Genomic DNA, 23,850 nt, shown 5'->3' on the forward strand with positions numbered 1-23,850 from the left:
CCATTAGGGAAATGAAAATCAAAACCATGATGAGGTATCACTGCAGACCCATTAGAAAGGCAAAAAACAAAAACAGACAAATTATAACATCAAGAGTTGGTGAGGATGTGGAACAACTGGGACTCTCATACACTGTTGTTGAGAATACAAAATGGTACTCCAGAAAACAGTTTGACAGTCTCTTAAAAGTTAAATATACACTTGCATATGAGCCAGCAATCCCAATATCGCATGGTAGAGAAATGAGAATGTATGTTCATACAAAATTCTGTACAAAAATTTTATATTAACTCTATTCATCATCACCAAAAACTGGAAACAACTAAAATGTCCTTTAACAGGTAAACGGATGAACAAACTGTGGTGCGTGCATAAAACAGAATACTACTCGCAATAAAAAAGAATGGACTATCCATACACGTGACAACACAGACGAATCTCAAAGGCATTGTGTTGAGTGAAAGAAGCCAGTCTCAAAAAGTTATATACTGTGTGACTGCATTTATATAACATTCTGGAAAAGGCAATAGTGTGGCAACAGAGACACAGATTAGGGGTGGTCAGGCATTAGGGATGGAGGGTGTGGTGTCACAAGGACAGCCAGAGGGAGTTTTGGGGGTCATAGAGCCATTGTGTATGCTGATTGTGGCTGTCATTACCCAAATCTATACCAGCTTAGAAACACACACACACACACACACACACACACACACACACACTTAATTTTACTATATGATCATTAAAAAAATATTTTTAAAAACCTAACATTTGTGTAAAGAAAGGGCTTATACATAAATAGCCCTTCTCTGTAAACAGACAGAAGAAATGAGTAATGGTGGCTGCCGTGGCAGGGGGCAGAGGCAGCGTAACTGAGGTTCAGGAGCAGGAAGGACGATTACTTCGTACCTTTCTGTACTACTTGAATTTTTTTTCCTGCAATGGGATGAATTTCCTATTCAAAACATTTTTGAAATTTAAAATAAAATATAAAACAAAGTGTATATGGATATATTGGAATAAAATATGCAAAAATTATAAAAGATATTTTGCTCAGAAATGGGATAGAGAGTCTCCATTTGGGAAAATGAAAAAGTTCTGGAGATGGATGGCGGTGGTAATTGAACAGCAGTGTGAAAGTATTTAATGCCACTGAACTGTACACTTGAAAATGGTTAAGGGACTTCCCTGGTGGCGCAGTGGTTAAGAATCCACCTGCCAATGCAGGAGACATGGGTTCGAGCCCTCGTCCGGGAAGATCCCACATGCTGCAGAACTACTGAGCCCGCGTGCCACAACTACTGAAGCCCACGTGCCTAGAGCCCATGCTCTGCAACGAGAAGCCACCACGCACAGCAACGAAGAGTAGCCCCCGCTCGCCACAACTAGAGAAAGCCCGCGCACAGCAACGAAGACCCAACACAGCCAAAAATAAAAAAAAAATAAAATAAAAATGGTTAAAATGGTAAATTTTATGTTATTCATATTTTATCACTATATAAAACAATCTAATTAGAATATGAGCAAAAATCTTGAACAGACACTTCACCAAAGATGGATGGCAAGTAAGTATGTAGAAAGGTGTTCAACATCATTAAATATTAGGGAAATGCAAATCAAAATCACGAGGGATATCACTATACATCTATTAGAATGTCTGAAATAAAAATTATTGACAATATCAGGTGCTGGCAATGACCCCAGAGCAACTGGATGTCTCCTACATTGCTGGAGGAACCCTAAAATGGTACAGCCACTCTGGAAGAACAGTATGGCAATTTCTTAAAAGTTAAACATACACTTAACATACAATCATACTGCTGGATACCTAAAGAAATGAAAATTTATGTTCACACAAAAACCTGTAAACCAATGTTCACAGCAGCTGTATTGGAAATAGCTAAAACTGAATACAACCCAGAAGTCCTTCAGTGGATGAATGGATAAACTGATATAGCCATACAGCTGTTAAGCAATAAAAAAGAATGAAATGTTGATACATGCAACTACTTGCACGGATCTTGGGGCATTAGGCTGAGTGACAATAGTCAATTGCAAAGAGTTACATATTGCATGATTCCATGAAATAACAAATGATAGTGTTTGAGAAGAGATTAGTGGTTACCAGGAGTTAGGGGTTGGAGAAGGTGTATCTATGAGGTAACACGAGGGAGTTTCTCTGTAGTGATGGAAAAATTCTATATTCTGACTGTGCTGGTGGTTACATGAATTTGTACTTATGATAAATTTCCATAGTACTACACACGCACACACACACACACAAATGCACACACACACACAAATGCATATAAAAATTGGTGAAAGCTGAATAAAGTGTCTACCTGAGTTAATAGTATTGTACTAATGTTAATTCTGGGTTTTGACAACGTACTATGGTTATAAAAAATATTACCATTGGGCAAAGCTGGATGTAAGGTATATGAAAACTCCTGCACACTCTTTGTATTTTTGTTCTTCTTGTGAGTCTTAAGATCTCTCAAGAGAAAAATTTATGAGAAAAAAAAAAGAGGAGTAAATTATTAATACTTAACATGGATGAATCAATCTCAGTAACATTTTGCTGAGCTAAATAAGCCAGACACAAGAGCACACGGTGTATAACTCCATTGGTTTCAAGTTCTAAAACAGGCCAACAGAAATATGACTATGGAAACCAGATCTGTGTTTGCCTGTGAGGTGATATGTGGGGAATAACTTAAGAGGAGACATGAGAGAACTTTCTGGAGTGGTGGAAATGTGCATTTTACTGTGTTTAAGTTACACCTAAAAAGATGGAGGAGCGAAAAGTCCTCTTTAATAAACCTTGCTTGCAATGACCAAAATACAAACAAACAAAAAAAAACCACCACAAAAAAAATATTGGTCAAGCCTGTGGAGATCAAAAACTTTGGATAAAAGACTTTCTGATGACTGACAACCCAAAGAGACTGGAGGACAAATGTTCCTGGAACTTCGGGAAGATTTAATTCCAAGAGAAAAGTGGCCTAGTTGGCCAACTTACACTTTCCAATTCCTTTCTGTAAAATCCAGCGAGCATATAAATGTAGAGTGGCTTTAAAAAGATAACGGATTTAAAATTCAGCACTTCCGGTACTTCCCTGGTCGTGAAGTGGTTAAGAATCCACCTGCCAATGCAGGGGACACGGGTTCAAGCCCTGGTCTGGGAAGATCCCACATGCCGCAGAGCAACTGAGCCCGTGCACCACAACTACTGAGCCTGCGCTCTTGAGCCTGTGAGCCACAACTACTGAGACCGCGTGCCACAACTACTGAGGCCACGTGCCACAACTACTGAAGCCCGCGCACCTACAGCCTGTGCTCCGCAACAAGAGAAGCCACTGCAATGAGGAGCCTGTGCACCACAACAAAGAGTAGCCCCGCCGCTCGCTGCAACTAGAGGAAGCCTGCGCACAGCAACAAAGACCCAACACACCAAAAAAATAAATAAATAAGTTTATTAAAAAACTAATGATAAAATAAAATAAAATTCAGCACTTCCATCTTTTGTGCTTTTTACTCCGAAACATAAAATTATGCCTAGCTTTTCCAAACTGGCCATTCATAAAGTTTAAAAGGAAAGCACATATACTGATGAAGATACTCAATGTGTCTGAAATGTCCACAGTCATTATTTTAAAAGGAAAGCACATATACTGATGAAGATACTCAATGTGTCTGAAATGTCCACAGTCATTATTTTAAAAGGAAAGCACATATACTGATGAAGATACTCAATGTGTCTGAAATGTCCACAGTCATTATTTTAAAAGGAAATTCTCACCTGAGGCCAGCTGAGTCCTCTGGAGTCGCCGCGGCCTTCCTGACTAAACTGGCCAGACTAGCTGCAAGGACTCAGGGTTCCTGGCTTTTTGGGATTTCTGTGTAAATACAGCCCCAAAATCCTGTCCTTTGTCTAGATCAAAGGACAGGATTCTGGCTTCTCTTTGGGTCACTGTTCCCTTACCTGATGTCTCCTTTTGCTTTGTAATTTTAATCCTGAAATCTTTTTTTTTTTTTTGGGCCATGCTGCATGGCTTGTGGGATCTTAGTTCCCCAACCAGGGGTTGAACCCATGCCCCTGCAGTGGAATGTGGAGTCCTAACCACTGGACTGCCAGGGAATTCCCAATCCTGAAATCTTTTAGTGCTGGATGGTGGGACAGACGGGAGTGGTGGGAGAACTGACACACATTTTCATTCTGAGTAGAACCCAGGAATCCGTGAGGGCTGACATCTCAAATTCAGGGATTTCCCAGGGATGCCGTGGCTGTCTGGAAACTGCTGGGGTCTCCTGCCAAGAACTTGCCAAGTAGAGAATGTTGCTCACCATCGTGCCCTACAAGTATTGAGTCATTAGCCACTGCAGTCTCTGACCATCAACATACCCTGAAAGGTGTTCAGGACAGAGACTGACAATGAGGCACTCTATGCTCTGAGAAAACTGGCGAAACAGGCCTTCAAATAGTTTCAGGAGAAAAATTTATGAACCCAATTTCTTGCATCTTACTATACTTAGAAAAGCACTAAAAATCATTAACTAGGGCTTCCCTGGTGGCGCAGTGGTTGAGAATCTGCCTGCCAATGCAGGGGACACGGGTTCGAGCCCTGGTCTGGGAAGATCCCACATGCCGCAGAGCAACTAGGCCCGTGAGCCACAACTACTGAGCCTGTGCGTCTGGAGTCTGTGCTCTGCAACAGAGAGGCTGCGACAGTGAAAGGCCCGCGCACCGCGATGAAGAGTGGCCGCCGCTCGCCACAACTAGAGAAAGCCCTCGCACAGAAACGAAGATCCAACACAGGCAAAAATAAATAAATAAATTTATTTTAAAAAAAAAATCATTAACTAAAATATCTACTCATGACTAGCAGTAACCTTCTACCAAGATGTGTGCTTGACTGCATAACTGCATACCCTTCTCCAAAATCATGTATGTGCTGACCTCCCCTCTCACCTGTTCGGAGCAGTTCCTCAGCCCCATCTGAGAGGCAGTCTCCTGGGCTATAGTCCTCAGTACATCCCCAAATAAAACGAAACTCACAGCTCTCACATTGTGCGCTTTTATTTCAGTCCACAGACTGAAGGGACTAGAGGACGGTGCCAGATGAGGGAGACAGAAGGTCTTGACTTCATACCTTAGAGACTATCTCTCCATTTTAAAGACGATGAAGCAGAGGCCCAGAGACTAAAGGCCATCTCTATGCAGCTGCGCCCAAATTTATTTCTCTAGCGCTACCTAGCCGCTAGCTCCAAGCTTCTATATTCAAGCTGGGTATGATCCAGTCATCTAAATACAGCTTATTCAGAATAGATTCTTACCTCCCACCTGCTCTCAGGCTCCCCCCCTCCATCCAACAACAACAAAAAACCCCAAAAGCTTCCTCCACTCTTCCCCTTTCCTCACGGCAATCCTATTGATTCCAGTCTGAAATAAATCTCAAACCTGTCCCCTCCTCTTCATGCTGAAACTGCCCTCTAGACCAGCTCTCCCTCTGCCAAAGACTCCCTGGGGTCTCCCTGCTCATCCCCCTCTTTTCATTCTCACTCAGCAACCAGACCCACTCCTGTGACCTAGTCGCTGCCCTGCTGCACTGGCTTCCCAGAGCCCTTACAGTAAACCCAGATTCTGAGGTTGCAGACCAGCAGCCCGCAGCCCTCAGAAAAGTTTTTGGAATGTCCTGGGGAAGAGTGAGGACTGAGGGAGTCCCCAGAGGTCCCACTTGACCCCCCCACCCCCTCCCCACCTCCCAGCCCCACCCCGGTCGAAATGAGACCAAGGAGAGGAGGCTTCCAGAGGCTTCCCTAGTAGGGTGTTTGGCCCCATAAGTCCCTCTCTAAATGCGGCTTGTTGTAACTCCCTCCCAGGCGGGACCCCAACTTCCACTTTAGGAAGCAGTGGGAAAAGACTACCCTTCAGAGTCAGACAATCCTAAAGCCAAATCCTGGCTCATTTAACCAATCCCAGCTTCAGTCTACCCACCTGAGAAATGGAGCCCATAATAATAACACTAATTACCTGGGAGGGTTCTTGTGAGAATTAAATAACACAATGCCTGGCACACATGAAAGCTCCTGTTCACGTTCTAAAGAACCAACAGAGAGGAGGAGCTTCAAGATGGCGGAGGAGTAAGACGTAGAGATCACTTTCCTCCCCACAGATACATCAGAAATACATCTACATGTGGAACAACTCCTACAGAACACCTATTGAACAGTGGCAGAAAACCTCAGACTTCCCAAAAGGCAAGAAACTCCCCACGTACCTGGCCAGGTGGCTGACAGGGTCTTGGTGCTCCGGCCGGGTGTCAGGTCTGAGCCCCTGAGCAGGGAGAGCTGGGTTCAGGACATTGGACCACCAGACACCTCCCGGCCCCACATAATATCAATAGGTGAGAACTCTCCCAGAGATCTCCGTCTCAACGCTAAGACCCAGCTCCACTCCATGACCAGCAAGCTCCAGTGCTGGACACCCCATGCCAAACAACTAGCAAGACAGGAACACAACCCCACCCATAGCCAGAGAGGCTGCCTAAAATCATACTAAGTTCACAGACGACCCAAAACACACCACTGGACACGGTCCTGCCCACCAGAAAGACAACATCCAGCCTCACCCACCAGAACACAGGCACCAGTCCCCTCCACCAGGAGGCCTACACAACCCACTGAACCAACCTTACCCACTGGGGGCAGACAGCAAAAACATCGGGAACTACGAACCTACAGCCTGTGAAAAGGAGACCCCAAACACAGTAAGTTAAGCAAAATGAGAAAACAGAGAAATACACAGCAGATGAAGGAGCAAAGTAAAAACCCACCAGACCAAACAAATGAAGAGGAAATAGACAGTCTACCTGAAAAAAGAATTCAGAGTAATGATAGTAAAGACGATCCAAAATCTCAGAAATAGAATGGAGAAAATACAAGAAACATTTAACAAGGACCTAGAAGAACTAAAGAGCAAACAAACATTGATGAACAACACAATAAATGAAATTAAAAATTCTCTAGAAGGAATCAGTAGCAGAATAACTGAGGCAGAAGAATGGATAAGTGACCTGGAAGATAAAATAGTGGAAATAACTACCGCAGAGCAGAATAAAGAAAAAAGAATGAAAAGAATTGAGGACAGTCTCAGAGACCTCTGGGACAACACTAAATGCACCAACATTCAAATTATAGGGGTCCCAGAAGAAGAAGAGAAAAAGAAAGGGACTGAGAAAATATTTGAAGAGATGATAGTTGAAAACTTCCCTAATACGGGAAAGGAAATAGTCAATCAAGTCCAGGAAGCACAGAGAGTCCCATACAGGATAAATCCAACGAGAAACACACCAAGACATATTAATCAAACTATCAAAAATTAAATTCAACGAAAAAATATTAAAAGCAGCAAGGGAAAAGCAACAAATAACATACAAGGGAATCCCCATAAGGTTGACAGCTGATCTTTCAGCAGAAACTCTGCAAGCCAGAAGGCAGTGGCAGGACATATTTAAAGTGATAAGAGGGAAAAACCTACAACCAAGATTACTCTACCCAGCAAGGATCTCATTCAGATTGGACGGAGAAATTAAAACCTGTACAGACAAACAAAAGCTAAGAGAATTCAGCACCACCAAACTAGCTTTACAGCAAATGCTAACGGAACTTCTCTAGGCAGGAAATAGAAGAGAAGGAAAAGACCTACAATAATAAACCCAAAACAATTAAGAAAATAGTAATAGGAACATACATATTGATAATTACCTTAAATGTAAATGGATTAAATGCTCCAACCAAAAGACATAGACTGGCTGAATGGATACAAAAACAAGACCCATATATATGCTGTCTACAAGAAACCCACTTTAGACCTAGGGATACATACAGCCTGCAAGTGAGGGGATGGAAAAAGATATTCCATGCAAATGGAAATCAAAAGAAAGCTGGAGTAGCAATTCTCATATCAGATAAAACAGACTTTAAAATAAAGACTATTACAAGAGACAAAGAAGGACACTACATAATGATCAAGGGATCAATCAAAGAAGGAGATATACCAATTGTAAATATTTATGCACCCAACATAGGCGCACCTCAATACATAAGGCAAATGCTAACAGCCATAAAAGGGGAGATCGACAGTAACACAATCATAGTAGGGGACTTTAACACCCCACTTTCACCAATGGACAGATCATCCAAAATGAAAATAAATAAGGAAACACAAGCTTTAAATGACACATTAAACAAGATGGCTTAATTGATATTTATAGGCCATTCCATCCAAAAGCAACAGAATACACTTTCTTCTCAAGTGCTCATGGAACATTCTCCAGGATAGATGATATCTTGGGTCACAAATCAAGCCTTGGTAAATTTAAGAAAATTGAAATTGTATCAAGTATCTTTTCCAACCACAATGCTACGAGACTAGATATCAATTACTGGAAAAAACATGTAAAAAATAAAAACACATGGAAGCTAAACAATACACTACTAAATAACCAAGAGATCACTAAAGAAATCAAAGAGGAAATCAAAAAATACCTAGAAACAAATGACAATGAAAACATGATGACCCAAAACCTATGGGATGCAGCAAAAGCAGTTCTAAGAGGGAAGTTTATAGCAATACAATCCTACCTCAAGAAACAGGAAAAATCTCAAATAAACAACCTAACCTTACACCTAAAGCAATTAGAGAAAGAAGAACAAAAAAAAAAAAACCCCAAAGTTAGCAGGAAAGAAATCATAAAGATCAGATCAGAAATAAATGAAAAAGAAATGAAGGAAACAATAGCAAAGATCAATAAAACTAAAGGTTGGTTCTTTGAGAAGATAAACAAAATTGATAAAACATTAGCCAGACTCATCAAGAAGAAAAGGGAGAAGACTCAAATCAATAGAATTAGAAATGAAAAAGGAGAAGTAACAACTGACACTGCAGAAATACAAAGGATCGTGAGCGATTACTACAAGCAAATCTATGCCAATAAAATGGACAACCTGGAAGAAATGGACAAATTCTTAGAAAAGCACAACCTTCTGAGACTGAACCAGGAAGAAATAGAAAATATAAACAGACCAATCACAAGCACTGAAATTGAAACTGTGATTAAAAATCTTCCAACAAACAAAAGTCCAGGACCAGATGGCTTCACAGGCGAATTCTATCAAACATTTAGAGAAGAGCTAACACCTATCCTTCTCAAACTCTTCCAAAATATAGCAGAGGGAGGAACACTCCCAAACTCATTCTACAAGGCCACCATCACCCTGATACCAAAACCAAATAAAGATGTCACAAAAAAAGAAAACTACAGGCCAACATCAGTGATGAACATAGATGCAAAAATCCTCAACAAAATACTAGCAAACAGAATCCAACAGCACATAAAAGGATCATACACCATGATCAAGTGGGGTTTATCCCAGGAATGCAAGGATTCTTCAATATATGCAAATCAATCAATGTGATACACCATATTAACTAACTGAATAAAAACTATATGATAATCTCAATAGATGCAGAAAAAGCTTTTGACAAAATGCAACACCCACTTATGTTAAAAACCCTCCAGAAAGTAGGCATAGAGGGAACTTATCTCAACATAATAAAGGCCATATATGACAAACCCACAGCCAACATCGTTCTCAATGGCGAAGAACTGAAACCATTGCCACTAAGATCAGGAACAAGACAAGGTTGCCCACTCTCACCACTATTATTCAACATAGTTTTGGAAGTTTTAGCCACAGCAATCAGAGAAGAAAAAGAAATTAAAGGAATCCAAATTGGAAAAGAAGAAGTAAAGCTGTCACTGTTTGCAGATGACATGATATTATACATAGAGAATCCTAAAGATGCTACCAGAAAACTACTAGAGCTAATCAATGAATATGGTAAAGTAGCAGGATACAAAATTAAGGCACAGAAATCTCTTGCATTCCTATACACTAATGATGAAAAATCTGAAAGAGAAGTTAAGGAAACACTCCCCTTTACCATTGCAACAAAAAGAATAAAATACCTAGATACTTAGGAATAAACCTACCTAAGGAGACAAAAGACCTGTATGCAGAAAACTATAAGACACTGATGAAAGAAATTAAAGATGATACAAATAGATGGAGAGATATACTATGTTCTTGGATTGGAAGAAACAATATTGTGAGAATGAGTATGCTACCCAAAGCAATCTACAGATTCAGTGCAATCCCTATCAAACTACCAATGGCATTTTTCACATAACTAGACAAAAAATTTCACAGTTTGTATGGAAACACAAAAGACCCCGAATAGCCAAAGCAATGTTGAGAAAGAAAAACAGAGCTGGAGAAATCAGGCTCCCTTGACTTCAGACTATACTACAAAGCTACATTAATCAAGACAGTATGGTACTGGCACAAAAACAGAAACATAGATCAATGGAACAGGATAGAAAGCCCAAGAGATAAACCCACACACATTTGGTCACCTTATCTTTGCTAAAGGAGGCAAGAACATACAATGGAGAAAAGACAGTCTCTTCAATAAGTGGTGCTGGGAAAACTGGACAGCTACATGTAAAAGAATGAAATTAGAACACTCCCTAACACCATACACAAAAATAAACTCAAAATGGATTAAAGACCTAAATGTAAGGCCAGACATTAACAAACTCTTAGAGGAAAACAAAGGCAGAACACTCTTTGACATAACTCACCGCAAGATCCTTTTTGACCCACCTCCTAGAGAAATGGAAATAAAAAGAACAATAGACAAATGGGACCTAATGAAATTTAAAAGCTTTTGCACAGCAAAGGAAACCATAAACAAGATGAAAAGACAACTCTCAGAATGGGAGAAAATATTTGCAAACAATGCAACTCACAAAGGATTAATCTCCAAAATATACAAGCAGCTGATGCAGCTCAATATCAAAAAAACAAACAACCCAATCCAAAAATGGGCAGAAGACCTAAATAGACATTTCTCCAAAGAAGATATACAGATTACCAACAAACACATGAAAGGATGCTCAACATCACTAATCATTAGAGAAATGCAAATCAAAACTACGAGGTATCACCTCACACCGGTCAGAATGGCCATCATCAAAAAATCTACAAACAATAAATGCTGGAGAGGGCGTGGAGAAAAGGGAACCCTCTTGCACTGTTGTTGGGAATGTAAATTGATACAGCCACTATGGAGAACAGTATGGAGGTTCCTTTAAAAAATTAAAAATAGAATTACCGTACGACCCAGCAATCCCACTACTGGGCATATACTCTGAGAAAACCATAATTCAAAGAGTCACGTACCACAATGTTCACTGCAGCACTATTTACAATAGCCAGGACATGGAAGCAAACTAAAAGTCCATCGACAGACGAATGGATAAAGAAGATGTGGCACATATATACAATGGAATATTACTCAGCCATAAAAAGAAAGGAAATTGAGTTATTTGTAGTGAGGTGGCTGGACCTAGGGTCTGTCATACAGAGTGAAGTAAGTCAGAAAGAGAAAAACAAATACCGTATGCTAACACATATATATGGAATCTAAAATAAAAAAAAAAGGTTCTGAAGAACCTAGGGGCAGGACAGGAATAAAGATGCAGACGCAGAGGATGGACTTGAGGACATGGGGAGGGGGAAGAGTAAGCTGGGACGAAGTGAGGGAGTGGCATGGACATATATACACTACCAAATGTAAAATAGATAGCTAGTGGGAAGCAGCTGCATAGCACAGGGAGATCAGCTCGGTGCCTTGTGTCCACCTACAGGGGTGGGATAGGGAGGGTGGGATAGGGAGGGCGGGATAGGGAGGGTGGGAGGGGGACGCAAGAGGGAGGAGCTATGGGGATTACGTATATGTATAGCTGCTTCACTTTGTTATACAGCAGAAACTAGCACACCATTGTAAAGCAATTATACTCCAATAAAGATGTTAAAAAAAAAAAAAAAAGAGCGAACAGACAGTGCTTCCAAGAGAACTTAGGCTCACCTCTAAGACTGTAAATCCCCAGTCACCAAACTGTGTAAAAGGGCTACTTCTTACCAAAGAATTTCAGCGCCTGCAGAAGCCTGGCCTAATTCTGAACGTCCCTCGGCCTCGAGTTATGCTTCTTAGAGTCTGATTTTTGGTCCCCGCGATCCACGTATCAACACGCAGGGACGTGCTCCCGGCGTGCAACCGGCGCGCCAGCAGCCGCCAGCTATCAATAACGTTGATCCCAGGTTGCCTCAGGCTGAGTGGCGAGACCCCCCCCCCCCGACACGCCTCCTCGGCCCCCGGCGCCCTGGGGGGCGGGGCACGCAGACGCCGTGCCCTGCCATTGGCCCGCGCCAGCAGGGGAAATGGGGCCTGAGTAGTCCGCTTCCCTGCTGTGTTGTCATTCGGCGGCGGCTAGAGGACACGCTCAAGATGGCGGTGGTGGCTGGGTTGACGCGGAGACCCCTTGAGCAGGTCGGCAGCGGCTCTCGGGCCCATGACCCTGCGCGATCTCTGCCCAGTCTGCGTCCCCTCTGAGCGTCCTCTCTCCCTCTCTCTCTCTCTCTCCCCGCCAGGTCTCCGGGCTGCTGAGGAGGCGCTTCCACCGGACCGCGCCGGCTGCACTGCAGGTAACTGGCCTGGACGCTAGCCGGGCCGGCGAGGCCCCTCGTCCCGGCGCGGAGGCTGGGGCCGCACGTCACCCGCGCGAGGCTCAGGGGAATCAGATGTCCGATCTGAGGGAACTAGACTTGACGCTTTTTCCCTCACTCTCCCCCTTAAAATTTTTTATTGTGGTAAAATATACATAACAAAATTTACCCTTTTAAACTGTATATGCAGTGGGACTAAGTACATTCACCACGTTGTCCATTCACCACCAGAACTTTATCATCATCCCAAACAGAAACTGTACCCATTGAACAATAACTCTCCATTTCCCATTAGCCCCTGGTAACCTCTATTGTACGTTCTGTGCCTATTAATTTATTCTAGGGACCTCCTATATATGGACTCATACAGCATTTGTCCTATTATGTCTGGCTTATTTCACTTAGCATGTTTTCAGGGTTCATCCATGTTGTAGCATGTGTCAGAATTTCATTCCTTTTTAAGGCTGAATAAATATTCCGTTGTAGGCATATACCACATTTTGGTTATCCATTCATCTTTGATGGACATTTGGGTTGTTTCCACCTGTTGGATTTGTGAATAATGCTGCTGTGAACATCGGTGTGCGATTATCTGAGTCCCTGCTTTTCAGTTCTTTGGGTCTATATCTAGAAGTGGAATTGTTGGATTATATGGTAATTCTGTGTTCAGCGTTTTGAGGAATTGCCCTCTCTTCCCCTTTTTGTTACTGGAGGATTCTACCAACCTGTGTCGTAAAATAACTCCTACATCCTGAAGGCAAAGTGTTTGGCAGTGCCTGGCACCTAGTGAGCGCTCAATATGTAGTAGTATTTAGGCTTCCTTGACTGTTCTCTGCCCCACAGTGTACCAGATGTGGAGATAAAATTAACTAGTACACTTCTCTACTTAGGAAGCCACCTATGAACTGGTCTGGCCAGCAAGCAGATTTCTTAAGCTTAGGTGCACATCAATAAAGTGTTCAGTATACTTCTCATTTACACATCCAATCAAAGACTGGCTATGAGTGATAGAAATGTTACTTTTTCAGTTTTTTTGAACTTTTGAAGAGAAGCCTGTTCTAGTGATAGTTTTTACGTTGTGTGCTGTGGGCAGCCTAGGTCAAGAGAGAGAATCTCCATAGTACCCTACGTAATGCTGTAGCTTACTGACTGCTTTCCCCTACCTGTGACAGGTGACGGTTCGTGAGGCTATAAATCAAGGTATGGATGAGGAGCTGGAAAGAGATGAGAAGGTATTTCTACTTGGGGAAGAAGTTGCCCAATATGATGGGGCATATAAGGTAACCAGGATACATGAAAGCTATACAAAATTGAGGTGGCCATTTGCCCCCAGTACAATTAAAAGTAATGGGGTCATTGCTTAATTGTAGGTTAGTCGAGGCCTGTGGAAGAAATATGGAGATAAGAGGATCATAGACACTCCCATATCTGAGGTAAGCCTTCCATCAGGAAGCAGACCTTCGAGTGGCATGTCTATTAAAGTGTTCCCACTGTTCTAATTTTTGTGGATTTTTACTTCTGTTTGCGTTTTGCGTTCTAGATGGGTTTTGCTGGAATTGCTGTAGGTGCTGCTATGGTATGTAGTCCTCTTTATGAATCTTATGCAAAGAGATTACTTTCAACATGACCTTTTAAAAATATTGCTTGAATGTTGGGGGAGCGAAGTGGTGGTTTGCCACTCTGAATTGCTGTTTCTAGTCTTTTTAACATCTATGTTTTTGATTTGACAGGCTGGGTTGCGGCCCATTTGTGAATTTATGACCTTCAACTTCTCTATGCAAGCCATCGACCAGGTTATAAACTCAGCTGCCAAGACCTACTACATGTCAGGGGGCTCTCAGCCTGTGCCCATAGTCTTCAGGGGGCCCAATGGCGCCTCAGCAGGCGTAGCTGCCCAACACTCACAGTGCTTTGCTGCCTGGTATGGGCACTGCCCAGGCTTAAAGGTGGTCAGCCCCTGGAGTTCAGAGGATGCAAAAGGACTTATTAAATCAGCCATTCGGGATAACAATCCAGGTCAGTAGCGTGACGTGTTGTGGGTCTCTTTTGAACATTAAAGAACAAAAATGAAATATCTGCATGGAAGGAACCATTAAAGACTTCTAGTTAGGCTTAGACATATCATATAAAATGTTAGTGATTTACAGATATAGTAAAGATAGGAAAAAATGTGGTGTTTTTCTTATTTCTGACTATAACGGGGCCAATTAGATACCGGAGAAATTTGCTGCATACCTACAACACCGGTTTAACCCCATAGATAAAATCAGGATCGCCCAGACTACAGATGTCTGTACTTAAACCATCCTCAAGGCTACTGGACACGATAGGTATGAGGCTTCCTAATCAGCACAGTGAAACTTTTCACAATATGAATGATAGTGTTGCATATACATTTTTAGTCATGTAGTTACTTTGGTTTAAATATTTGTATTTTGCAGTGGTGGTGCTGGAGAATGAATTGATGTATGGAGTTCCTTTTGAACTTCCCCCAGAGGCTCAGTCAAAAGATTTTCTGATTCCTATTGGAAAAGCTAAAATAGAAAGGCAAGGTAAGAGAAATTAGTATACATGTAAACATTATTTGTAATCCGTGCCCTCTATTTATGTTCGTCAAATTCAGGCTAGAAGTCACTGCCCTTTACTTTGACTAGGAAATTATAGGATGAGTTCAAGTTTAAAATGTGTCATGCCCTGATTGTGCATATATTCGTTCTTTTCTAAATCTCGGTCCAGTAGATTTGTATTTCATTTCTAGGAAGGCTGCCACATTCCTCATCTTGCTGGAATGTAGTTGAGTTTAAGATTCTAAAATGAAGAAGAACCATAGCTAGCTGCAGAGCAGGACAGTGTCTTTGGTTTCAACCTGACCTCTGATCTGTGACCACTTTGTTTCAGGGACACATGTAACCATAGTTTCCCATTCAAGACCTGTGAGCCACTGCTTAGAAGCTGCGACGGTGCTATCTAAAGAGGGAATTGAATGTGAGGTGAGTGGATATTCACTTGTTCTTAAAAAATCAGGGGATTTCCCTGGTGGCGCAGTGGTTAAGAATCCGCCTGCCAATGCAGGGGATGCAGGTTCGAGCCCTGGTTCAGGAAGATCCCACATGCCGCGGAGAACTAAGCCCGTGCGCCACAACTACTGAGCCTGTGCTCTGGAGCCCGCGAGCCACAACTACTGAAGCCCGCGCACCTAGAGCCCGTGCTCCACAACAAGAGAAGCCACCACAGTGAGAAGCCTGCACACCACAACGAAGTGTAGCCCCCGCTTGTTGCAACTAGAGAAAGCCCACGCGCAGCAATGAAGACCCAACGCAGCCAAAAATAAATAAATAAAAATAAATAAATTTATTAAAAAAAAAGAATCAGAAAGGTCCCTTTAAGTTTAAGACCCGGAAAGAGGTGTTTGAGTTCTATAACAGGTTAATTAGGTATAAAATCTTGCTTTGTCACTTAGTCCTGCCTCTGCTTAAAGCTGGGAACCTACTTGCTTTTCAAATACCTAGCCTTCTACCACCTAGGGTCTGGATCTTTTTAGTATGTATTTTGTCAAGTTAAGATCCAACCTTGGAGCTGGAGTTTGGGAGAAGGGAAAACTTAGAAGTCATCGAGTCTAACCCTTTCATAACCAGGAGGTACCACTTCCTAGTTACACTTGGGCATGTTACGTACTCTAAATCTCTGTCATCAGCTATAAAATGAGGATAATACATTTCCTGTCCCGTCAGGGTGGTTGTAGAATTATACTTAGTGTAGTGCCAGGTACAGGGTAAGCAGTCACATGTTAGTTATTATTTTGATGAGGAGGACGTTAAGGCCAAGGGAGGATAAGTGAGTTCTGTAAGTGACCAAAGCTGCTTGTAGTAGAGATAAAGATTTTTGTTTTAATTAGTTTCCCTTTTGACATTTTGTTCATGAATGGGCAGATTAACAGGAAACAAGAAAGGAAGTGGCATTTTGGGGATAAGACTATATTTGTGAAGAAGTGGCTCTGTAAAGCTATTTATTATCTGTTTAGGTGATAAATATGCGAACCATCAGACCAATGGACATTGAAACAATAGAAGCCAGTGTCATGAAGACCAATCACCTTGTAACTGTGGAAGGAGGCTGGCCACAGTTTGGAGTAGGAGCTGAAATCTGTGCCAGGATCATGGAAGGTATTTCAGAGAAACTGATTCCAGAACAGTTAAACCGTAATAAACACTGTGTTACAGGACAAAACAATCAAAAGCTAGGGGTGGTCAAATGACTTGAATTTTCAACTTGTCAGCTTGGGATTTTTCCTTTGGGTAAATGTTTTAAAAAGCAAGACCAGAAACAATTCTCTGTAATTAGCATTCCTTTCAGATTTCAGATTTCCTTCTTCAGATTTTCCTTCTCTGGGCAGCCATACCTGCTATGCTGAGGTGGTGGTGCTCAGCTGGTTTTTCATGCCTCTCTCATTTGCGTCTCCTTCCCTCTTAGGCCCCGCGTTCAACTTTCTGGATGCTCCTGTAGTTCGTGTCACCGGTGCCGATGTCCCTATGCCTTATGCAAAGGTTCTAGAAGACAACTCTGTACCTCAGGTTAAAGACATCATATTTGCAATAAAGAAAACATTAAATATCTAGCTTGGACTTGAATTTCAAGTCATTGGGATTTCCTTAAAATACTTAATGACATTTCATCTGGATTGTCCTATAAGAACTTTTGATTTGTAAAGTTATGTCTAAAGCAACAACACAGATGTTTTTGTACTGGGAAGAAGTTTAAATATGTCTGTGGAAAAACTCTCCACTCTCCTGCCTAGGTTCCACGCTTTTTTTGTCTGTTACAATAGCCATGTTCTTTGAATACGATTAATGTAAAATTTTACCCTCTTACTAGAAGGACAAGGTATAAATGTGGCAAGAGTCCTGATGAAAGATATCTCCAAAAAAAGATAACTTATATGTAAAAATAAAAGCATATAATCTACATTTACTGTTAGACTGTTTTGATAAGGAATAAAGGAATTCCTAACTATGACTAATTGTATTTTTATATTCTTGAGATAATAAATGTGGGATAGAAGTCTTAAAATTCTGTTAAGAAATTACTGCCATCAGGAACTAATCAGTAATCATTAATCTCCTAGACTGCATCACTTACTTAAAACAGGAACTTGCCCCCCGACTCTTCAAATGCCTAATTCTAGTAGGTTCTCTTTAAAGTTAAACCAAAATCTGTGTCAGGTATTTTTCCCACTGCCAACAAACACACGTTCTGCCATACACTGCCCTCTTCAGAAGCTGAGATGGAAAAGATAGATTTAGTTATAGAAGCATACAAGTGGTACCTAATTAAAACAGGAAGACAGGATTGTTAGCTCTTATTAATTAAGAGGGAAAATACGACACAAAAGAAAATAGAGATAGAATAGGTAGGGAGGAAACTTTAGAAATACTGTGTGAATCTTTTCTTTATATTTACCCAAGTTACTACAAAAAGTTCCCATTTAAAATATCTAGCCAAGCTACAAACAACACATTTTCTAGACATGGTTTATTTTAATAAAAAATACAGCTGAACATTTATCACAGATTACATGAAACTATACACAATGACATTCTCTCTGCATAGTAACCAACACTGATGTGTGTAACTTGAATTTTTAGATGGATTATTTATAATCCTTTAAAGTGCAATTTATTTAAGGGTTTAAGCAAATCATAGGATAAAGGATCTTTCTAATAAATGAGTAACATTAAAAAGATGATATATTTGGATAAATTTTTGGAAAATCAGAACTGATTTTGCCAGATGTACTTGTGTTGTAATAATAACCCACCCCCACAAACGCCAAACTTGACTTAATTGCTGAGGATTAAGAAGATCCTCTAATTGGCAAGAGCTTTTTCTGATGTCAACATTTTTTTGTCTGTTGGATACATACTAACTAAAAGGAACTAAGAGTCTAGAGTAGTTCCTTTAGCAGCCCTGAGTTCTATAACCACAATGGAGTTCCTGTTTGAACTTAAGAGACTGTTACGAACTTTCCCCGTTCTACTTCAAGGGAAAATGAAGAACTCAGTTGCTTCTCTGACTCTCAGCGACATAACTATGCTTTGGGCTACAGTGTTAATGTCTAGGATGAAATTAAGGTAGCAAAAATGGGAGTTATCTAAGAAATAACCAGAAAATGCTTTAGAATAGAGAAATGAACTATGAGAGGAACATTTCTAGGAGCTGTCTGATGGGATAGGAGGGATTGCAACACAAAGGCCGTTCACCGCTGTGACTGTATATTGTCATTGTTTTTGTTTTTTGTCCACTTCCTTCTGTTGGTAGAAATAATTGATTCCAATACGCTGCTGCCACCAAAAGATGACCATTAGAGGAAGAGCAAGACTCCTTTACAACAGTAACAAAGGAGCAAACTGTTTCTTAAGGCAGCAATGCCAGCCTGACTTTATTCTACTTGAAGACTATTTCCCTCTTGAAAAGCCTCTTACATGAGCATCTGCGAAGTCGTATGTGACTGTACTGGCTCAGCAATTATTCATCCAGAGAGAGGGTACTTTAGGGGTTGGAGGTGGAAGGAAAAACAAAACAACTTTTCCCTCCAAGTGTAAACACAAAGCTTTAGCCGATCTTAGGAGCGCTATGATCACAGGTTTCGGCTTTCCTCAAAGTTCCTTTTTGGAAATTCTGGATGGAGCTGAGTAAGGCCCCTCGGCTCACGCCATTCACAGCCTGGGGCGGAAGCTGTGTGGGCGCCTCTGTGCTCGCAGGAGGCAAGGGAGCTGCTGGTGGCGGAGGCGCAGGTGGAGGAGGTGGGGGTAACGCGGACATCCCTGTGGAGGAAAGGGCACAGTCAGTATCTCCACACACCCAGTACCCGTGCTACTGCTCAGTCCTGGGCAGAAAGGACTTCGGTGAGACTGCAAATGTTTTCCCTCAAACGGGCCAACACACCTTGTACTGTGTGATTTTTTAAAAATACTTGAAACGTAGAAGCATTAAAGGGGAATTAATTAAAAGTGGCCATTTCTGGGCTTCCCTGGTGGCGCAGTGGTTGAGAATCTGCCTGCTAATGCAGGGGACACGGGTTCGAGCCCTGGTCTGGGAAGATCCCACATGCCGCGGAGCGACTAGGCCCGTGAGCCACAACTGCTGAGCCTGCGCGTCTGGAGCCTGTGCTCCACAACAAGAGAGGCCTCGATAGTGAGAGGCCCGCGCACCGCGATGAAGAGTGGTCCCCACTTGCCGCTACTAGAGAAAGCCCTAGCACAGAAACGAAGACCCAACATAGCAATCAATCAATCAATAAATCTTAAAAAAAAAAAAAAAAAAAAAGTGGCCATTTCTCCCAAGTAACAGTCATGTGAGAAAAGACTGAACAAATATCACAGATTACATGAAACTATACATAGTGACATTCTCTGCATAGATGAGGCTCTACTTCCACTTCCAAACTTTAATCATGGTCCCAAAAGAAAAGTTCCATTAGCCACTTTTTCCAGGTTCCAGGCAGCTCCACCTATTCCTGAGCTAGCAATTAAAGATAGACATCTGTATGCATAGAGCTGGGCTACTGTAATATCAATTACTAGTAAGGGATGAACAGTTCTTTAGCTGCTCCAACACACAATATTTGAAGGACGTGATTTAACATAAAATGACAAATCACTTAGGATTCTCGGCAAGTAACCATTGTCTGCTGGGTTATGGGCTCCCCAGGGGCATCCGTCTTGAATAATCATTTCCTATTAGGTTGCATGAAAAAAACATAAAACGCTAATATTAGCAACGCACAGCAAGGCACAGAGGGCTTTCTCTCTCCAGCAATGGTATTCTCAAGGAGGAATCTTCCTCAAGCACCCGTGTTTCCACTGTGGCGCAACCCAGGGACAGGAGGGAAATGCCCTCACCCTACATCTTTGCTGAAGTGTCAGGGGAGACTGGAATGCCGAGCTCTACCCTGGTGGGCAAGGAGAAGGAAACTGGACAGGTATCTGAAACCTCCCTTAGCTTTCAGAAACACGAACATTGGGTGCTCGAATTTTATAGTTCTGAATCAATGAATGAATTGTCCTCTTGGGACAAAATAAACACTAGGTACAGAAAAAACCCTGCTGGGACTTCCCTGGCTGTCCAGTGGTTAAGACTCCGTGCTTCCAGTGCAGGGGGCGTGGGTTTGATCCCTGGTCTGGGGAACTAAGATCCTGCATGCCGCAACTAAGAGCCCGTGTGCCATGTGGCATGGCCACAAAAAAAAAAAAAAAAAAAAAAAAAAGCCCTGCTTTAAAGAACTTGCCTGTGTCACAGTTGCCCCATTTCCTGTGACCCTTGCAGCTCCCCGTGACTCCACATCTCTTTCTAGTCTTACCCTCTACCCCATCCCAGTGCTACCACAGAAGACATTCTGCTAGATGGCTCCCCTACCACCTCCCTCAAAGTGCTACTGAGCTGTGGTGATACTAGGTAAACATACCAACCGCTACTTGAGTTTATATGGATGAGTGGTCAGGATCATCCATAAAATACTTCAGTAAGTGCAACCTTTTTACCAACTGTGACAGGCAATGGTTAAAGCACTGTATTTCATAGAAAACCACTTACCTTCCTTTACATCTTTACCCAAACCTAAGGCAGCTGAAATTAAAGAATCACACAGATGCACACACTCATGCTCTGCAATCTTGGAATTCTCAAATAATAATACAGCAATACAAATAAACATTAAATACAGACAAATGAACAAAATGTAATTTTCACTGGTTCTGGACAATAACAACTAATGAATGAAGTTCTATTATGTTCTATGCCAAGGTGGATTATGGGGAAATGTTCCTGGCTTTACGTTACAGGGTTACAGAGATAAAAAGGACTTCAAACCTGAAATGACTGTTGAGACGAAAAGAGCAGGGAGAGTAAGTGTGTGACATAAGCATTCCTCTGAAGGGGGTTCTTGGAAAGTGACCCGTAAAATACCAGGAGGAGGGGAGACGGCCTCTGAAGCCTCTTGGAACTCAACTGCAGAGCCCGGAGGACTGAGTGGGCGCCAATGCCCTCCCAGCTGCCCCCTCCCCTTCCCAGCACTCTCACCCAATGGCCAGAAAAGGGCAGCGGAATCTGGACTTGACATGTACGGCCCAACACGTACCCGAATGAGTGCCAGCATGTCTGCCTCCCAGCTTTGTGCTTTGACCCTGGCAGAAGAGTCAGTGCGGGTTACAGACGAGAAGACAGGTCTGCACTAGCACTTTGTTCCACTAAAGGCATGGAATTGGCCATCCAGAGACTGCAAGTCTTCTAGCCCAGGATTCTCGGAGACTAGAGATGGGCCTCAGGCACTGGACTTGGTTACAGGCTGCTATCTTGGCACAGAACTAAACTGCTTGGCCCTCATGAGGAACCATCCCTTGACTTTGGCCTCATTACTAGGCACTCAAAATTAAAAGTGCAAATTCACTACCACAGAGTTTGGAAATTGGGGGGTGGTATTCCGTAAATGGATCTTCATCTTCCAAGTAAAGGCTGAAACTGTCTGAATGAATCGCTTTGAATATGTAGGCAGCATAAATAAATACACTGTCCAAAGTGCCACAGGGTAGCCTGTGCCTATAATAGGATGCTGAGGGCTGTGAGAAAGGAGACTATGCCCATCCAAGAGGAAAGAGCAGGTCACCTGCGGTCCCCTCACAGAGAGCCCAACCAGTCATAAAGGGCGCAATGTCCCACGAGGTCCACCTTTCCTCATTGGGCCTGCAACAACTAGGGCAGATCCTGATATGTATGATTAGGGCCAGGAGCAGCTCAGAACCCTCTGGAAGGGGAGAGGAGGTCCAGGTCTGAAGGTCAACACTGGAGGAGGCAAGAACACAGTCCCAGGGACTCACAGTCTCTGATTACAGGCCCCATCGATTTTTTTTTTTTTTTTAAGCTTTTCCTTTTTGCCTCTTCTGTCGTCCACAAAATTCCTTTAAAGGTTCACTGGAGCTTAAGCTACAACACGTTGGTAATGATGTGGGAGGGGGGAATGTTAACAAGGGGCCAAATTCAGAGTTGGCTCTTTGGCCTGGAGCAAACCTGGGAACAACTGCCTAATGCCTGGGCGCCCCACTCCCTAAATATGAGGGGGCGCCCCCCCCAGAGGCCTCCTATCACCCTCATCCCCAGGCCGCAGACAAAACCAGATTCCGTGTCAGACTGATTGCCAAATGAATTCACCCAGCTTTGAAGAACACTGGCCTGCAACACCCCAGCATGAGGGATGCTCCGAAACAGCTTACCTACAGTGATCACCAGGTCAGCCCTGATCTCTCTGATCTTACCTTCTCTTAGACAAAAACCCCAAGAGCCAACTACTCCACCCTCCCCAGAACCCCAGATGGAAGCCTAGCCTGGAAATCCAGCGGAGGCCCTGGAACAGGCCACAGACTGTTGCAGCAAGAGCATAGATTAGATCTGGGTAGGAATGTCTTGCCAGAAACATCCTCCCCAGCCCCGTCAAAAGGACATTTGAGGGTCCCCTTGCCTTGGGCCAACTCTGACAGTGGGCAGTCTACTAGTGTCTGCGGTCTGGGTTCCTTTGTGGTCTCCACACACATCAGGGGAGGCCACATGGCCGCCAGACCAACACCACACCTACCAGCTACCCTCGAGGGGGAGTGGAGGGCAGCGACCCCTGGAAGCAGGCAGGCCCCAGCTCTCTGTAACCGCCTTGGCCTCTTAGCTCAGAAAGATGCAGAGGCTGTACTCATGTCCCAACTCAAGTATTGTTAAGGATGCTTAAAAAAGAACTGTTTTTCCCTATTGTCAGTTATACAAGCCGTAAGTTGCTTCCCTGTGACCAAGAACGCAACTGCCCAGCGCCTTTTCCCCTTTGTCAGAGGAACAAGGAACCGACATGTTTGCAGCAACAGGACTGTGAGGTGCTGGTTTCCAAAATTAAAAGACACCAAAATGCCATGCAGTTGATTTACAGGTTTTAGAGCTCTATTTTAAAACTAAAATCAGAGTGAGAATGAAGATTTTGAAGGTCATGATGAAAATGAAATGAATGTAAATGAAGTCACTTGGGTGCTTTTTAAAGATGCTGTATTTCATTTAAATATTCAGATAAGGAAATCGTCTCGAATCTGCTTTCCCATTTGCTCATCACTTCAGTGAGCTAGACACACTGGGTCCCATTTCAGATACAGAAACAGAGCATCTTTAAAGTTAGAAAAATCAGTATAGCTTACT

General features: G+C 42.6%; 3 protein-coding genes across 12 annotated transcripts in view; 1 reads left to right on the plus strand and 2 right to left on the minus strand.

Moving 5' to 3' along the window:
- Positions 1 to 12,231, minus strand: part of KCTD6 (potassium channel tetramerization domain containing 6) — a 57,922-nt gene extending 45,691 nt beyond the window's left edge. The window contains exon 1 of the mRNA XM_082344829.1: positions 12,050 to 12,231. The gene's annotated coding sequence lies outside the window, so the exon portion shown is untranslated. The remainder of the gene's footprint in view (positions 1 to 12,049) is intronic.
- A 70-nt stretch (positions 12,232 to 12,301) lies between these two features.
- On the plus strand, positions 12,302 to 17,646 carry PDHB (pyruvate dehydrogenase E1 subunit beta). The gene is made up of 10 exons (XM_082344807.1): positions 12,302 to 12,457; positions 12,559 to 12,612; positions 13,806 to 13,913; positions 14,004 to 14,066; positions 14,174 to 14,209; positions 14,364 to 14,649; positions 15,075 to 15,185; positions 15,532 to 15,623; positions 16,655 to 16,796; positions 17,104 to 17,646. Exons 1-10 carry the CDS (start codon positions 12,416 to 12,418, stop codon positions 17,247 to 17,249), a joined length of 1,080 nt encoding a protein of 359 aa, XP_082200933.1. The 5' UTR covers positions 12,302 to 12,415; the 3' UTR covers positions 17,250 to 17,646.
- Positions 17,647 to 18,145: 499 nt separating this feature from the next.
- PXK (PX domain containing serine/threonine kinase like) overlaps positions 18,146 to 23,850 on the minus strand; it is a 74,829-nt gene continuing 69,124 nt past the window's right edge. For 4 of the 10 annotated variants that reach the window (XM_082344788.1, XM_082344785.1, XM_082344787.1 and 1 more), the window contains one exon: positions 18,146 to 19,454. In XM_082344788.1, the coding sequence (XP_082200914.1) occupies positions 19,243 to 19,454 (212 nt within the window). In that variant the 3' untranslated portion in view covers positions 18,146 to 19,242. Of the gene's footprint in view, positions 19,455 to 21,218; positions 21,256 to 23,850 lie in introns of all 10 variants that reach the window. The other 6 variants (XM_082344794.1, XM_082344786.1, XM_082344789.1 and 3 more) reach the window with 4 other exon arrangements.

The sequence above is a fragment of the Balaenoptera borealis genome, assembly GCF_965194805.1.
Source record: "Balaenoptera borealis genome assembly, chromosome: 12".
Taxonomy (NCBI): Eukaryota; Metazoa; Chordata; class Mammalia; order Artiodactyla; family Balaenopteridae; genus Balaenoptera; species Balaenoptera borealis.